The 19,334-nt window shown below is 37.7% G+C and overlaps 1 protein-coding gene across 1 annotated transcript; it reads right to left on the minus strand.

The window, feature by feature from the left end:
- Positions 1-1,040: 1,040 nt before the first annotated feature.
- On the minus strand, positions 1,041-2,470 carry LOC116117490 (delta(14)-sterol reductase-like; the record flags this gene model as incomplete). Its single annotated transcript, XM_031403512.1, has 5 exons — positions 2,375-2,470; positions 2,041-2,244; positions 1,838-1,955; positions 1,656-1,726; positions 1,041-1,137 (listed from the first exon to the last, which is right to left on the minus strand). Coding segments are annotated over exons 2-5 (334 nt in total), but the record flags the coding sequence as incomplete, so codon positions are not given.
- Positions 2,471-19,334: the final 16,864 nt, after the last annotated feature.

Raw genomic sequence — 19,334 nt, forward strand, 5'->3', positions numbered from 1 at the left:
TACTGCATGATGTATGCATCTAAAAAGTCAAGAAAGAATACTTTTCCCTCTTAGTAATCAATTAATCAACATGATTGCAAACAACAATGGAGGTCATGGTCTCGCCAAGGTTGAAATAGATAAAAGACAGTAAACAAAAGAAATGAAAATTTGATGGTCTATACTGAAGTCATTTCTTCTCATGTCTCTTTAAAGATCAATGAGGCACTCTAGGGGTGTTCAAAAGCGATAAACCGAACCGGTTAACTGCTTTTTTGAACCGAACCGGTTTTTCGGTTCAAGAAAACCGGTTTTTGGGTCAACCGAAAACCCGGTTAACCGCTTTGAAAAAACTGGTTAACCGGTTTTCCCCTTAAATTGGATTAAACTTTTTTTTTTCCTGAATTAAATTGTAAACATCAACAACACATATCCAAATAAAAATTAAACATTCATACATATCCATTGACCACAACTAACAATACATTAAAATTTGATACAAATAAATTTAATTTTTTATTTTATTTTAATATATAATATCCATTAAGATTATTATTTTTTTTTAATTTAATATAAATAATATATATATATATTAGTAAACCGGTTTTGGTTAACCGGTTTGCATTTTCACCCAAACCGGAAACCAAACCTAAAATCCAGTTTTTTGAATTCTTTGAACCGTAACCGAACTGGTTTCTCGGTTCGGTTCGGTTTTTGAATTTTTTTGAACACCCCTAGGCACTCAGCATCTTTTAAGTACCAGCAGAACTTTCTCAATCAACTCATTTTAGCAAAGCACGAATTAATCTTCATATGTTACAATCTACACGGTTGAGGTTGTGGCTCTACGGAGACACCCCAAATTATAATTAAATGATTTGAGTCGGAATGCAAATTCAACCTTCAACGAAGTTCATAACATATAATGCTATAAGTTATGATAAGGTAACTTGAAGAAAGATGCTGACACATAAGAGCATGCATGCACTCAAGAATAATGTTTACCAATTAAATGCATAAGTATATTTCATTCAACAACTACAAAACAGACAACCACATACCAAACTTTCCAGGCACCAAAGAAGAAACTACATCACTTACAAGAAAACAAAACATTAAAGTTGTTGATAGCAGCTCAAGTCCTCTATCTGATATCACCTACAAGATCATCATAAATTAGAGCACATGTCTGCACATACACAATTATGCACATAATCAACTGAAGTAAACAATCAAAGATGTAATTGTTGCCTATTGAACTTTCTAGAATGCATTTCAAGTTCACATAAATGACAAATAATACAATAAACCTAATTTAATTAGAAAAAGGACAAAAATATGCACCATCAAAAGTCCAGTCCAATGAGGACTGTCCAAACATTTCATTTATACTTACAAATTTGAACCTATAATCTTAAGTTTATCACTTTGAAACTTTTACCATTTCACCCGACAACACCTACTCTGAGTTTCAAAAATACTCATGACACAGCATACAACATTTAAAAATCTGTATTTCAAGCCAGATACACTATCTAAATGTTTATTCAACATCATACTATCCTATTTACAAATTATAAGATAATAAAACACACAGAGCCATAAGTAATTTTAGGAATTGAAGACGATTATATAATTACAAGCCAGTGGATAAACACGGAGAAGCAAGTACTTACAGTAGGTGATATGAAATCCATCTGGGCACCAATTCCAAGTAGCGCAACCAACAATACAAGCAACAACAAACCTATTACAAAACAGTTAACCCATTTGAAACATTTAAAAATCCAAAACATAACACATCAAAATTCTAAAGAACTTGAGCAAATGAGTAAGCAAACAACTTATTAAAACAAACCATTGCATCGATAATGAAGTCGAGTGCCATCTTGTAATACAACCCCGTTAACAACTTTACCAGGTAAAATAGATCCAGCAATTGCCAAGTACAAAAAATATGTAACTAAAACAGCAACCTGCGTACAATACACAAATGAGTTCTTGAAATAAATTTGGATTTACTGAATGATTAACTTGTGTTAAAAAAGACTAAGTACTTACCGAGTTTACCGAAGGAATAAAAGCGTGTAAAGGAATAGCCAAATCCATCTTTGGCAAATGTAGACGCAACGACAATAATAGTTTGGTCTCTACTGAAGCTGCAAAATTTGCAGTGGCTGGTGTGTTGCTTTTTGTTTCCAAGTAGATGATTATGGACAAAATAGTGCACCTCACCACTGGTTCTTGAAATTAACACTGACACTCCTGAAATAATTGAACATAGTTAAGTAAGCACCATCCCCTCTAAAATCACAAACTAATATCACAATGCAGAATAAAAAGAAATCAAAACAAATATATAGGTGGGTTTTGTTTGGAAGTTTATTGGTTTCACCATGGAAGAGAGAGGAGTTTTTTTCAACTTTGGTCAAGATCGGGTTGTTTAAATGCTAGGATATAAACGCCTAAAGCTCACAAGTCATTAATGGAATCTTTACTCTCAGAGTTTATACAAAGACAATAATACCCTCCGACTGAAACTGAGCTAAATTTGACTGCAAAGAGTTTAAAAAAGAAATTAAAGAATTTGTCCGACAAAAATCTTAGGCCTTGTTTCACAATTTTTACTCTCTATTACATATTCTCAAAAATACAATTTATTTTCTATCTCAAAATATATTCTATATTATTTAACTCTTTTAAACCTTAAATTGTATTCAATTTTCTAAACTCTTTAAATTTGTTAATTTAACTAAACACCCCACAAAAAAAAAAAAAAAAAAAAAATTTAGAAATTGACAAAAACACCCTAACAACCCACATTGCCAGATTCCGGCCACCACTATCAGAAGTTAGCCGGAATCTAGTATAATGGTGCACTACCAGCTGAATCTGACTAGTAGTGCATCAATCTAGCCTTTTCTAGCCAGATCCACGATGGATCTCGCAGGAAAAAGCCGGCTAGATCTTTGGCCGTAGCCAATCATCAACGACAGCCAAGATATGGCCGTCTTTGATGACCAAATATGGTCAGATCTAGCCGTAGATCTGGCCTTTTCCGACTAGATCTACCGTGGATCTGGCTGAAAAATGTCATATCGGCGCACAACCAACCAGATCCAATCGGTCGTGCGCCGATAAGGCGACTCCGACCACCCTCCAGCGGTGGTGGTGTTAGAGTAGATGCTCTAGAGCCAATCAATTATTGTAAAATTGACTCTTTGTAATAATGTTCATTGATCAATAAAAATGCATTTTATTCTATATCGCGTAAATCATCATTGTATGTATTGATATATGTCCTTAGAATGGTAGAACCGTGACGAGGGTATCAAGTGTTTCAAATCTTAATGGTGAGAACCCTATGAGCACATATGGTGACCATTCTAGAAACTTCCATAGCCCCAGTATTATTCTGAAGTAAGGGCACAAATAATATGGTAAGGCTATCATAGTATTGAACGACCCTGTCGAAAGGCAGTGATTGATCTCACTTGTCAAGGTTGTTTGGTGACAACCTGGTGTAACACATGGGTGCTTGCTGTAGGCAAGTTCACTAGACTGACCCATCAGAGGATTTCATATGGATGGTAACCCCAGTGTCTATGGAACAAATCCTCTAATGAATGGTGGTGCATGTGATCCTTAGACTTGAGATCACCAGAGCGCCTTGTGCACCCATTAGTATAGTTTGACACTAGTTTAACGCAGTTTTATTTAGAGATGTCAATACGGTAGTGATTGGCTGCATCAAGGAGTGTATCAAGACTATGGTGGATCGACAGAGGATTCATCACTCCCGGGTACGGGGGAAGGTTATCTCACGGCGCAATTCAGTAAATGGCAATGACACTAAAATTGTGGCCACAGTGGGATTGAGTTGTTGCTCTATCCAGTTTATAATACAGGTTATTGGTCCAGTAACTGAATACATAATATCGAGAGTAACCGAGGTTGACACTATTTCTATGCCCCGGACTCATCGAGATAACGAATGATGAAAGGATCGGATTGTACGGTAACCATATCGTTGACAGGTAGCTGCTTCGCTGAATGTGAATCTATCGGGTGGCCATGATGCCTTGCTAGGGGTCAATCTTGGTCTGTGTGTAGTGAGACGATTAATTGGTGTTAATCGTGATGCTACACACTACCGGTATGATAAGGAGCCTGCGGGTCACACACATAGAAGATAATTTAAGAACCAGTTTACAAGAACGGCGTTTTTCATCTTTTTAGGCGAAATAGTATTTTGGTAATTTCACAATGCAATTAAATTTGTTGAGATCGTAGCCTTTATTTAATTTGATATTAAAATTAAATAAATGAGATTACGTTTAAATATGTGTTCGCATATATTGAAACAAATTATCATTATTGTTAAATGTTAATATATTATATATATTAATTGAATTGAATTAAGATAATGATAATTAAAATAAAATATCTTAAAGAGACTGTTTGGATACAAAGGGTTGTTTAGGTTGGTGCCCAAGTCTATTCCATGATGGAATAGGATATAGTATTGCACTATATAAGTGCAACACTTTGTGAAATAAAAGAGAGATTTATTATTTCATTCAAAACAAAAAACTCCAGCCCCCTTTTCATTCTCTCCCACGCCAGATTCCTTTGGTTTGGGAAATTTTTTTGATTAATTTCTTCTTAGTTCTTAAAGGCTAAAGAGGATCTAGTAAATCCCTTTTTAGTTCCTTGGGGTTATCTTCGTGTGGACTATATTCGTTCGATCCTATTCTTGGGTCGGTAGTAAAATACGTTCAGAGACAAGATTGGAGGAGCCTCCAAACGTGCATATGATTTCTTAAACTCTAAACTGAAATTCTGCAGATTCTAAAATTATGTATAAACTATAAATTTGTGCCCTGATCTTAGTTCTAAGGAACGATCTATGATATAAATAAATTTCGTTTTTCTGCTGCCATGTATGATCGTTTCCTAACAGGTGACTGGCTGTCGGTATTTAATGGGTGGGTAGGGGTGTTTTTGTTAATTTTCAATATTTTATTAAATAAACAAACATAGGAGGGTATTTTTGTTAATTTTCAAATCATACATCGTAATACCCATCCAATTTTATTTTTTTCAAAATATTATTCTAAAAGGTATCAAAATAGTGAAACGAGTGCACCGTGTCTAGCTTGCACACAAATTGCACGGCCACTGCCAAATAGTTGTAAATTGCACGACAATTGCCATATATACAGAAGACAAGGCCATCGTCATGATCGGAATCTTAAATCACGTTACACAAAAAGGAAATTAAAACAAAAAAATTAAAATCTTTTAAAAATATTACAGTAACAAAAACCCATACCCAACAAACCCATGTAAGCACCAGACTTTACGCCAGTAAACCAATTGGCTTGACAGTTCCAAGCGGTAGGTTTAAACATCACTTTAACCTAATTTCTTTTTCCCCTTGTCATTAAGTGCTAAATTTTTTCCTCTTCATTTATTAAAAAAAAAAAAAAAATTCTTTTATGATATTTACAATTTTGATATTATTTAAATTCATATTGAATCCACTTAAATTTTTTTTTTTTAAAATGTCTCATATTATGTAATATTTGCATTTTAAACCCATTTAATTTCATATTGATCTTATAAAATTTTATTGTAAATTTATCAATTTAAATATTTTGAACCCACGAAAAATCCTGTCTACTCCCCGCTTATAAATGCAAAATATAAAAATGTTGAGGAATTCTTTGCACTGTATAGAGGAACGAGATTTCACTTATCAGATTGGAAAGATGGATGTGCACCTGGAAACAAAAAGGAATTTTTCAATATGAAACATTCATCTGCAAGGAATGTTATTGAGTGATGTTTTGGTTTACTTAAGAATCAATGGGCTATTCTACGTAGTCCATCTTTTTATCCAACAAACACACAATGCCGCATAATATTAATTATTGTGTGTTGTCTACCGCATGATCTTATTAGAAGAGTAGACCCATTAGAGAATGAAGTTATTGAACAATGAAACTAACAATGAGGATACCATAGGCACAATTGAATCTTCTGATGAGTGGACAAATTGGAGGAATGATTTGGCAGAGAACATGTTTAATGAATGGCGTGGGAAGATGGGTTCATAGAATTTAGGATTTGGCATATTATTAATTGTTATTAGTTTAGAGTTTCAAGTGTTCAATAATCTTTTCTCAACGTTATCTTGTTATTAACTTATGGATTGTGATTACTTTTTAATGAATTAGTTGCTTTCCTCATGTTTCTTTTTGGTTTTGATATATCGGTTATTATTCTAGTTTCAAGTGTGGTCGATCGTTGATAGTGATTATGTTTGGGATGTAAATTTAGTTACAATCTCTTTACTTAATAATTTATTAAATATTCTTAAACTTGTGGAAATATTGCAGTCCCACATGGAGACTAAAAAATGGAGAAACAAGTCATGCCCCATATCCTTATAAGAGGTTAGTTAATATATTTGGAACTGATTGTGCAACTGGATGTGAGCAGCAACCTCGGGTGATATGGTTAAACAAATAAATAAATACGGAAAGGCCTAATGATGTAGGATCTTGAGGTTGATGATGATTGTTCTCCAATGTCAATTACCAAACCTGGTAGTTCCTGAAGATCAACAAGGAAGATCAAGTAACAACCTCATTGTTGGAATGGAAAAGGCTGCAACGTCTTTATGCTTAGTCAGTTGAACCACCTGGATAAGCAAACTGTTTAGTGGTGTTATGCCTAAAAAATAAGGACTGATGTAAGCTTACATCGGCGAGCACCAATCAGAGTTCAAGAAAGTTTTGTGCCGTTCAGGAGCTACCACGTCGTCCCAAGACAGATAGGATACAGCTATCACCAACCCAACAGATTTAGGTTTTGTCTACAAGTAAATGGGGCCCGCAAACCTGTCCAAACCCTAGATAATTTTAGGATATTTCCTAAGTTATCAGTCAATGGGAAGCAAGGAAGGAATTGCACGACACCTAACCACTTGCAATTTGTAATCATTACCTTAAATTCAACAGCTATAAATAGAGGACTCCCCCTCACAAAATCGAGATCGATCATTCTCTGATTTTCACAATATTCAACAGCAAAGACAACCTACGGGAAAGAGATTGACTTGATATTCTCTGTATTCAGTCATTGTACATCTGTTCGTTGTTCGCTAAACACGAACTCTTATAATACTTATATATAAAAGAAACAGTGGACATATGAATCGCTTTAAGCATCCGAACCACTATAAAAATCCTCTGTCTTATTTATTATTCAGTCTTTGCATTCAATAGTATTGTCCAACCTTGTCCCAACTCTAAAATCATATCACGTGTAATTTCTAAGGCCAACTTAGCACTTTGCACGTGCGAGGTCGTTGGTATCAAAATTAAGCATCAACAGTTTGGCGCTAGAAGGAGGGCTCGATTTCACATCAGCTCTTCATCTAGTATTCTAATCAATTAGTTATATCTACGAACTTATGGCTCAAGGTCTTAAAACTGAGCGTACTAGTACCAATAACAAGGAGACCCCCCGAGTACAGAAGATTACTCCTCCCGAAGTAACTCCACCTCCCCAAAGTACTACGGTGGGCAACCCCTCGACCTCTCAACTAGATTCGGCTATTATGGATTATCTGGAAAGGTTTAACAACAACCTCCAAATGATGAGCCAAAGGCAAGGTTGTTTCGATCAGGTCGTGCCGCCTAATTCTAATAAGACGGTGTCGTCTCCAAAAATGCCTATAGCTCGCACTAAAGCGCAAAAACGAGCAAAAGCTCATATTGCGCGCACTACAACGTGTAAAGATAAGGGAAAGCAGTGAAAGATGGAATGCATGGAGAATGATGCGTGTGATACTATAACATGTATATTCATATTTTGCAAAAAAAAATCAATCAAATTGAAAAACAAGTAAGGTATAACTTGTTACCTTAAGTCCTTAGCAATCTTGGAGACTTTTAATTTCAAGAGAAATTAAACAAAAGAGTATCCACACTAAGATAAAAGAAGAATTAGGCCAAGAGAGAAATTTAGGGTTCTTAGAAATTTTGATCTCTATCTTAAAATTGGTATGTCATTTTCTTTATTCATGTAGCCTTGTAAACAATTCAATAATTGTTTTGGACTTTCTTAAACAATTCCATAATTGTTTTGGAGTTGTAAATAATTCCATAATTATTATAAAGTTATTAAACTTCTTTAAATAATAACATTGGATTAACATTTAATCACGATTAACAATTTAACTCTTAAATTGTTTACATAACAATTTAACCCTTAAAATGTTCATATGTTTACAATTACAACTCATTGTTAAATTCAATTTAATATAAAGAAAATGATTAATTATGAATTGGAATTCCATTTAATTCCAATTAGCAATTTAACTCTTAAATTATTCATAATAACTAATATAACCCTCCATTGAATCTAATTCAATGATAATAATATAAATAACTTTATTACCCTTGGTAGGTGCTAGCCAACCTTGGATAATCAACTCTCTTTTCCTATTTCTCCATTCTCCTTAGTTTTTATGTGTGACCTTTTAGGTTCAGTGTGGCTTAGCTGTGGGCCTAATATCATAGTCTATTCCGATATGTTTTGTCATAACTCTTTATGAACAAAACTCTCACCGATTATGGTAGGCATCTAGCAATGCTCTATAACCCCTAAGTCACAATGAAGATATACTCCAACGAACCATTTTATAATCATATGCGTTGTTTAATCAAATTCTTCCGTTATCTAATCCCAATTAAGAATGGACTCATGGTATGTCAAAATCCTTATCTTAATTTTATATCAAATTGACAATCAATACATATGGAACGTGTCACCATGAAACAACCTTTTAGGTAACATTTTATATACCCCGATCGGAGATTTCCCTTTTCCAACGTATCTTGACATTCTTCTAGGAAATTGATATCAATCCATACCAAGTCAACGGGTCCCATCTTGACTATCACTTGTCCTCACACATAAACAATACATGGTTAAATCGGCTTATTAACACATGACATGATTAGCCTCGTGTTTATACACCATATGAACCATATGTTTTTATGTAGAATCCATCCGTGATATCTCAAGTCTAAGGATTAATAATACACTAGTACGATCTTATGATGAATCATTGACTACATTTTAAATGTCCATGTGATTTATCATAAATGGTCATATTCGATAAACAGTTCACTAACCGCTTATCTATCCTAATGCTCTAGCGATATAACTTTTATAATCACCCACACTAATGGCATCACATGATATTCTATGGAGGCATTCAGCATGCCTGCTATATAATATTATTGCCTAATTAATATTACTTATGTAGGGAATACTTTGATGATTTTGATCTTCTAAAGATTTGTATCATCCGGACATTTCACATGTAATACATATATATATAAATGAAGCAATAAACCACATATGCAATAAGAATACTTTCTTCTATTGATAAGATAAAAAATATATGTACAAAATATATACATTAACATATATATACAAAACATAATACCTTGGAACTGACGACACAATTGGTTCCTAGAGCATACACTAACAAGCAGGTGGCTGAGTATGGGCCAAAAGGCTCTAAAGGGCTAGCAAATACTGGTAGCGAAATAAGGAGAATACCTGTAGCTTTGTAGCTTGGCGGTATGTCGCATTGTGAGCCATCTCACGCCACATCTCAAGGGCACCCCCACAAGAGTGCTTGGCAAGGAGATTCCCACTATCGCTAGAATGATGGTTCCGACTACCACCGTGAGGGAAATACCCACCGTCCGCGGGTTGGTTCTGACCACCACAGAGGTCGAGAGAACTCCCCAAGCCATTCAATGCCTTCACAGGGCTCCAGCCAGCATGGGTCAAGGTATGCCGAAGGCTTTGGCCAAGGTATGCCGAAGGCTTTGGCCAAGGCAGGGAAGAGTCCGATCTGCGATCTTTCCTTAATTGCAATTATGGGGAGCACACCCAGATTGCAAAAAGTGATCCTCAAGTGGCTCCGCTTCCTTAGATAGAGGAATTACAGTGAACTCTAGATCAACTTAGGGCTTAGAAAAATGAGCGAGGGCAGGTCGCTAAGACATCTCCCTTTTCTCCAACAGTTTTGACTGCTCCTCTCCCGTCAAGTTTAGAATGCCCGACATGAGAGCATTCGATGGGAATTCTGATGTACAAGATCATCTCTATGAGTTTAACGACCTCACAGAGCTTCACCAAGTTTCCAACTTGACGAAATGTCGCTGCCTAGTGGTGACTCTGACTGCCCATGCTAAACATTGGTTCAAATCGCTTCCACCAGGGTCTATCAACTCGTGGCAACAGATGAGTTTGTTATTCTTGAGACACTTCCAAGCCAATCGAAAGATCTCAATGCCGTTGAGCTACCTCAGCAACATACGATAGGAGAGGAATGAGTCCCTCTAGTCCTATATTGATAGGTTCCATAGGGAGTTGAATAAGGTGGTTAATACACCTGAGGATTCAGTTCGAACTTTCATTATTGCTGGAGTTCGCCCGCAAACAAACCTATAGAAGAAACCGCAATCTGAGGACGATATTTCCCTCACTCGCTTCTACAACCTTACAAAGAAATATCTCAGAATAGAGAATTCAGTGGTTGTTTTGAATCGCCACAACCCCCGTCCATCAACCAGCACTCCCAGTCGGGGGGAGGAAAACCAGGGAGAGAGTAGTAGAAGATCTTATAGCAAATAGGCTAATGACAATCAGAGGAAAGGAAAAAAACAATGGTTTGAGCCCAAGAAATCTTATGCTCAAGTTCCTTGTCACGATCACGATCAGAATTTGTACACTCCACTTAATGCATTGGTGTCAGCTATTCAAGACAAGTAAGAAGAAATGAATCTACTCGGAGAGCCAAAGCCCATGAAAAATCCAGCTTCTAAAAGAAACAGCAAGAAGTATTACTGTTATCATTGGGATAGTGGGCACCATACTAATGAATGTCGAGCTCTTAAGTAAGCTATTGAAGACTTCATTAAAAAATGGCACTTCAAAGAGTATGTTTATGGTTCAACTCCCACTTGGGAAAATGACCAAGACGGTAATGGAAATAAACGTCATGGTCGCAAGGGTCTCCATCTGGTAGGGATTATCTTTGGGGGACCGCATATTATGGGAAACTCTTGAGGTGCTCAGGAGAAGTACGCTTGAGAGGCTCGACATGATCCCATGAGTGTCCTAAGCATAGTGCAGCGACCTGCTAAGGTGCATAAAGAGGAAGAGATTACCTTATCTGAGAAAGACGTGATACGATTGCATTACCCTCATGAGGATGCACTTGTCATCACGACTAAAATAGGGAGGTGTGAAGTCCACAAAATGTTGGTGGATAATAGAAGCACCATGAACATCACGTTTCAGCAAGCATTTAAGGAAATGCAGTTAGAGAAAACAGATCTGAAGCTTGTCTCTATTCCCCTTTATGGCTTTATGAGGGATCATCTTATTCCTAGAGAAACAGTTGCATATCCTATCACTTTGGGTGAGACCCACGAAGTGACTAAGATGACAGAATTTATGGTAGTAGACTGTCCATCAGCTTTCAACGACATCCTGGGATGACCTCTACTACGAAACTTTAAAGTTGTCATCTCTATCTACCATCTGAAGATGAAGTTTCCTACTCTGATGGGGCATGGGGAAGTTAAGGGGTCTTAGCGTGAAACTCGCGACTACTATGTTAGAGCAGTGCATATGGCATGCAAAGGGAAAGGGAAGTTTATGGGCATTCCTGAATAAGCAATGGCAATCAGTAGGATCAAACCACAACCCGATCCAGTGGAAGACAATATTGATCATCATGTTCAAGAGGAGTATTCCCACAATGGGCCTGTTGAGACTTTATCTAAGGTTTTGGTCAACCAGAATGAGCCGACCCATGTGTTGAGAATCGAAAACAATCTCAGCCCTTAGTTTGCAACTGATTTAATGAGCTTCCTCATACAGAATATAGATGTTTTTGCATGGACTCATGCTGACATGGTCGGGATCAGCCTGGATGTTATATGTCATGCACTTAACATCGACAGTGAATTCAGACATGTTTGCCAAAAGAGAAGAGCTATAGACTCAGAGAGTTATGTTGCTCTTAAGATTGGGGTGGACAAGCTCTTCTCAATCAGGTTCATTCGGGAGGCTCATTACCCTAGTTGGGTTGTTAATCCTATTTTGGTGAAGAAACCCAACGGTAAGTGGCAAACTTGTGTTGATTTCACAAATCTCAACAAAGCATGTCCGAAGGATAGTTTCCTTTTGCTCAGAATTGATCAAGTCGTTGACGCCACTTCCGGGCACGAGTTGTTAAGCTCATGGATGCTTATTCGGGGTATAATCAGATCTCGTGACGAGGAGCATACCTCGTTTGTCACAAATCGAGGACTGCACTGTTATAAAATCATGCCCTTCAGTCTGAACAATGTTGGGGCGACCTACCAGCATTTGGTTAACAATATGTTTTCCGAGTAGATCAAGAAATTAATGGAGATCTATGTCGATGACATGCTGGTCAAGTCACATGTCACTTTAGATCACATAGTTCACCTCACAGAAATGTTCGATATACTCCGAAGATATAAAATGAAACTTAATTCTCTTAAGTGTTCATTCAGAGTATCCTCAAGAAAATTCCTAGGGTATATGGTTAACCACTTGGGAATTGAAGTCAACCCTAAGAAGATCCAAGCTCTTCTAGATATGAAAAGTCCCACCAATTGAAAACAAGTCCAGAGCTTTAATGGGAAAATAGCGGCTTTCAGTCACTTCATATCAAAACAATAGATCATTGTTTGTCTTTCTTCAATATACTCAGAGCCAACAAGAGATTTGAATGGCCTCTAGAGTGTGAGCGAGCCTTCCAGAGCATTAAAGAGGATCTCGGAAAACCACCTCTTATGTCCAAGCCTTTTTCCAAGAAAGTTTTATTTCTCTACCTGCCTGCTCTCAGTATGCGATCAGCGCAGCTCTCATTCGGGAAGAGGGCAAAATTCAATGGCCAATGTATTACACGAGCAAATGATTGTTGGACGTCGAGACACGGTATCCAAAGATGGAACAATTAGCTTATGTCTTGCTAATCGCTTCCAAGAAGTTGCGACCTTACTTCTATGACCACACCATTCATGTGTTGACCAATTATCCACTCATACAAGTCCTTCAGAAGCCAAAGGCTTCGAGTAAGTTGCTCAAGTGGGCTATGGAACTAAGTTAATTTGATATGCATTATAGACCAAAAGAAGCAATCAAATGATAAGTTGTTACTGATTTTATTTCAAAGTTTTCATATCAGACAGATCAGGAACCCGAACAGCTAGCTAATGAAGTTATCCAAGAAACTGTTCAAAACTTGTCAACTTGGAGTCTCTATGTTGACGGGTCTTCTAATAGAAGAAGAGCTGGAGTTGGAGCTGGCACTAGTCTTTTGATCATCAGTCTTGAAGGAACTCGCATTTATAGAGCCCTCAGGTTTAGATTCAAAGCTACTAATAATGAGACCGAGTATGAGGCGTTATTTGTTGGTCTACGACTAACAAGTGAGATTGGGTTAGATATGATCGACATCAATAGCGACTCCCAACTGGTAGTCAATTAGATTCTACGAGAGTATCAAGTCAAAGAAAAGAATATGATCAGTTACTTAAAGAAAGCCAAGGCTGCACTCGACCCCTTCAAGCATTATACGATCAGCCAAATCCCAAGAGATAATAATTCAATTGTAGATGCTTTGGCAGAGATAGCATCATTGCTAGACTCTGATGCACCGGACAGTATCCCGATCAAATACATCGAAGTTTCCAACATAAACTCACTCGATCAAGCCATAGCTACAACTGAATCCCTATCTTGGATGACTCTTATCATTCAGTATCTCAAAGATGGGGTTTTTCCTAATAGCAAGATTGAGGCAAGAATCCTACAGACTAGAGCTGCTTGTTACACTCTCATCGAAGATCAGTTGTATAAACGAGAGCTTAACACTCCCCTCCTCCGATGTGTAACAGATGAAGAAACAGACTACATTATGAGAGAGATACATTAAGGGATCTGTGGTAATCGCACTGTCGCATGATCTCTCGCTAATAAAATTATCCGTCAGGGATATTATTGGTCTTTACTTCATGAAGATGCCTTCAACTTTGTGAAAAAGTGTAACAAGTGCCAAAGATTCGCGAACATCCCATGAGCTCTTTGCCACCAGTTAACAATGATGACCAGTCCTTGGCCATTCTCTATGTGGGGAATCGATCTGATTGGTCCTATGCAACCGGTAATGGTGGAATCAAATATGCAGTGGTCGTAGTGGATTATTTCACTAAGTGGGTTGAAGTAGAACATTTGGCCGCGATCACCACTAAGAAGCTCAAAGACTCCGTCTTCAAGAACATAGTGTGTCGCTATGGGATTCCTCATACACTTATCTCTGATGATGGGAAACAGTTCGACAATGAGGATTTCAAGCAGTTTTGCGAATAGTTGGGGATTCATAAGAAATTTGTCTCAATAGCAAGACCACAAGCTAATGTTCAAGTTGAAGCTGTCAACAAAACTATTAGGCACACATTGAAGGCCAAGCTTGGCGCAGCTAAAGGCAATTGGGCCGATGACCTCTTAGAAGTTCCATGGGCATATAGAACAACTCCGAGGACCTCAACTTTAGAAACACCCTTCTCGTTAGCATATGGCTGTGAGGTAATGGTTCTAGTGGAAGTAGGGACTGGTTCACTTCAGAGGGAATATTACAATGAGTCAGACAATGAAGCTCTTTCGCGTGCCAGTCTAGACTTAGTTGAAGAACACCGCAACAAAGCTTGGTTAAGGATAACTTTCTACTAGCAGCAGGCAAAAAGACTCTTCAACTCTAAAGTCATGAGAAGAGACTTCCGGGTTGGTGATCTACTGCTGAAAAAAGTCTTTCTCGGTACAAGAGAACCAAGTGCGGGGGTATTGGAACCTAACTTGGAAGGTCTATATCACGTTGCTAAGGTCATACGACCTGAAACGTATCACCTTAAAAGGCTTAATGGTTCTGAAGTACCACAAGATTGAAATGTTGAACATCTGCGCCCTTATTATTAGTAATTCCAAACTCATGTATAACTTATGTAATCGATTCTACTTGTAAATTTTTCTTGTTGTCAATGCTGTGAATAAGATTATTCCATTTCTTCTCAAGAATTACTTGCGTTGTAATCTCAAGTTTTAATAATCTTATTGCTTACAATGTTTTACAAGTTTTACAATCAGAAAAGTTGTATTTGTTTTGTGAAGTACTTGAATTATAAAAGTGTTATCACAATTGGTCAAAAGTCTGTTTATATATATTGCAAAATGTATTCAATGGGTGACCAAAAGCTACAATGAAAGCAAAACAAAAGTATAAAAGACTCTTTGTGAGCAAACAGAAAAGAGGTCGATCACTGGTCTTGAACCTTAAAATCCCTAGCTTTAGTTGCTACGACCTCTGGGTCGTATGCTTGATCTTTAGGGACTGTTTCTTGTTGATCTTCCTCTTAAGTGGATTCTTGATCTTCTTGCTCATCAGTAGACATCAGTGAAGCAAGAAACTTGATACTCCTCGGGGAGATTGGAAATGTCCAAGTTGGGGTTGTTCGGTTGCAGGCTGTGAATAATTTGCACCACCCAATTAGTAGTTTTCCTTTCCACCTCGAGATTTAGTTGCTTCATCTACCCTTTTAGCAAAGCGATCCACCATGACCTATCTTGAGATCTATCTCTGTCTTATCTTCTTCTAAGTTTTCCCACAACTCAATTCGAGTCTTCTCTATTGCTTTCTCGTGCTCTAAGCTTTCCTGCAACTTTTTTTCTCTTTGGCCCAACTCTTTAGAGAGCTTCACTATTGTTATTTGAAGCTCTTTGATGTCGTTATCCTTCTTTAGAAGCTTGTTCTTTTGAAACTCTACTATTCACAAAGTAGAGTTCCTTTTTTTTAGATATATGTTCGCTTGAACCTGAGCGGTGTTAGCAGCTTCGTTCAAAGTTACAAGAGCTTGCTTCAACTTAGCAACCTCTTCCTTCATTTCATGAAGCTTGCAAGAAGAGTTGATCTTCATTTTGTTGTGAACCATATTCAGAGCGAGCAAAGACTGCAGAGAAAGAATAAAGAGTTAGTTTTTTTGAAAACCGAGGAACCGACCTATATGAAAGAGTTCTCAAAGAGAAAGAGTTTGTCTTACCTGACTTTGCATTTGAAGAGCGGTGGCCATTAGATCAGTAGGTCAGGAGGCCACATACCTATAAAAGGTTGTGGCCAACTGACATTCCAGAAGGGTAAAGACCACCAACCTTAGATGGTCTGGTAGTTTCCCTAAGAAGCCAATACGGACAAGTCGTGCCTCGAGGCAGTAGAGACCTCTTCAGCTTGTTCCTCACTAGTTTCCTCCTAAGTGGTCATGGTCGCACCCTCTTTACCTTGCGAAGTCTCGAAAGTGGTCGAAGTCCCAAGAGCGTCTTTTGAGATGGCCCTCGAAGTGAAGAGTTGATAGGGTTGTAACCTATCTGGCAGTATCTTGAAGCCTTTTGATTTTGATTTAGATTCTTCGATGGGTTTTTTTTTCTATTCTTCGTCTTCAAGGCCGTTGTTTTCTTCCTCGTCAGACGAACCGCAGCAGGCTGAGGAGCTTCTTCATGTCGCTTCACAAGTGTTGGCATTAGCTTGTGTCCCTATTACAGGGATATCGTTAGAGGTCGCTCTAGCTGTTCTAGTCAGATTTAGTCTGTGGAAGATGAATCCCATAGACTTCTTCAACGACTTTGTCTTCTTTGGTTGCATGGTTGTTGCACGGCATATGAAGACATCAGCAAAAATAGTCTAATTTTATAAAAAGACTTGAGTTTTTTTTATTAAGAAATACTTACGAGCTGAATTGTCTAAGTATGCGTCATGCGAAAAAAATTCGTACTTTCGGAGATTTTTGGTCATCACGAGCAGTCTTACGTCGCAACTCTGGTCGAGCAGTCAACCAAATGCTTCGATGCGACTGCGATCAGCTAGCACTAACAGTCTGGTCATTTTGTTTTCTACAAAGGAAAAAATAAGTTTGTTAGCTTATTGACTAAAAAGGAATTAAGGATAAAGGGTGAACGACCTGAAAATTGAAAAGAAAACCTAGTCAGTTTTGTAAATTTACAGACACCATCGTACTTGAAGAAAAAATATTTGGTTCCGTAAGCTCCCGTGTTGCTGGGGTTGCTGGGGTAACCAAATATCCCTCCCTCGATCGTTGATTGTTTGGAGAGGTAGTACGAATCTTTATATTTACTCTTATTTAGGATATAGGAGCAAGCGAGCTCTTGCGCTGTTGGCTCCCTGAGGTCATGCTTGTCAAATGCTATATACGTAACAACAACTATCATATATGCATTTGGTGTCAGCTGGAATGGTGAGACTTGGAAGTGGTCGATGATCGACCTGATGTAGGGGGGAAGGGTATCCTCACTCCACATTTGAAAATGGCTTACGAGATCACAGCCATTCCCTAAGGAGGATCCTGAGCAGTGTGCGACCTATGTTGATACATGTCCATATTTATCACGTATTGATCTATTGCATTCTGGATCTCTTGTGCTGAGGCGGTAGATTGTATCACCTTTCTAGGACCTGTCGAGGTGTTCGGTGGTTATGAACTCCCCTCTCCAGCTGTTCTCGTCTCAAGGATCTGTTAGGAAACGATCCATTAACGCAGCGAAAAACAAAAAGTTAATAACAACATGGATCATTCCATAGAACTAAGATCAGGGCACAAATTTACAGTTTATATCAAAATAAGAATCTGCAGAACATTAGTTTAGAGTTTAAGAAATCATACGCACGTTTGGAGGCTCCTCCAACTTTGTCTCTGAACGTATTTTGCTAACAACCCAAGTGTAGGATAGAACCAATGTAGTCCACACGAAGATAATCGCAAGGAACTAAAGAGGGATTTGCTAGATCCTCTTTAGCCTTAAGAACAAAGAAGAACATGAAGTGTATTTGATTTAAAACCAAAACCCAAATCTGGCGTGAGAGAGTTTTCAAGGGGCTGTAGCTTTTTCTTTTCAATGAGTGAAATAAAATAATAATGAATCTTGCTCTCTCTCAATTAAACCTTTTCTTTTATAGTGCAAGTTTAATTGCCATATTCCCTTATGGAATAGGCTTGGGCTTCAACCCAAACACCCCTTGTTTCCAAACACTCCCATTTAGATATTTTAATTTTGTTTATCATTATCTCAATTAAAATCAATTAATATATATATTTAAATATATATTAACATTTAACAATAATGATAATATATTTAAATATGTGCGAACACATATTTAAACGTAATTTCACTTATTTAATTTTTCTAACAAATTAAATAAAGGCTACGACCTCAGCAAATTTAATTACACTGTGAAATTATCAAAATACCCTTTCACCTAAAAAGACGAAAACACCCTTCTTTCTTTTTGGCTCTTAAATTATCTTATATGTGTGTGACCCATAGGCTCCTCATCGTACTGGCAGTGTGTAGTATCGCGATTAACACCAATTAATCGTCTCACTAAATACAGACCAATATTGGCCCCTAGCAAGGCATCATGGTCACCCGATAGGTTCGAATTCAGCAAAGTAGCTACTTGTCAACGATATGGTAACCATACAATACGATCATTTCATCATTTGTTATCTCGACGAGACCGAGGCATAGAAATAGTGTCAACCTTTGGTTACTCTCGATATTGTGTATTTAGTTACTAGACCAATGACCTATGTTATATACTAGATAGAGCAACAACTCAATCCCACTATGGCCACAGTTTTAGTGTCATTGCCATTTACTAAATTGCGCCGTGAGATAACTTCTCCCGTACCCGAGAGTGATGAATCCTCTGTCTATCCACCATAGTCTTGATACACTCCTTGATGTAGCCAATCACTACTGTATTGACAGCTCTAAATAGAACTGCATTAGGCTAGTGTCAAACTGCACCAATCGGTGCATAGGGCGCTCCGGTGATCTCAAGTCTAAGGATCACATGCACTACCATTCGTTAGAGGATTTGTTCCATAGACACTGGGGTTACCATCCATATGGAATCCTCTGGTGGGTCAATCCAATGAACTTGCCTACAGCAAGCACCCATGTGTTGCACCAGGTTGTACCAAACAACCCTGACAAGTGAGGTCAGTCACTGCCTTTCGACAGGGTCGTTCAACACTATGATAGCCTTACCGTATTATCTGTGCCCTTACTTCAGAATAATATTGGGGCTACGGACGTTTCTAAAATGGCCACCTTATGTGCTCATAGGGTTCTCACTATCAAGATTTGAAACA

The sequence above is a fragment of the Pistacia vera genome, unplaced genomic scaffold, assembly GCF_008641045.1.
Source record: "Pistacia vera cultivar Batoury unplaced genomic scaffold, PisVer_v2 Contig811, whole genome shotgun sequence".
Lineage (NCBI taxonomy): Eukaryota > Viridiplantae > Streptophyta > Magnoliopsida > Sapindales > Anacardiaceae > Pistacia > Pistacia vera.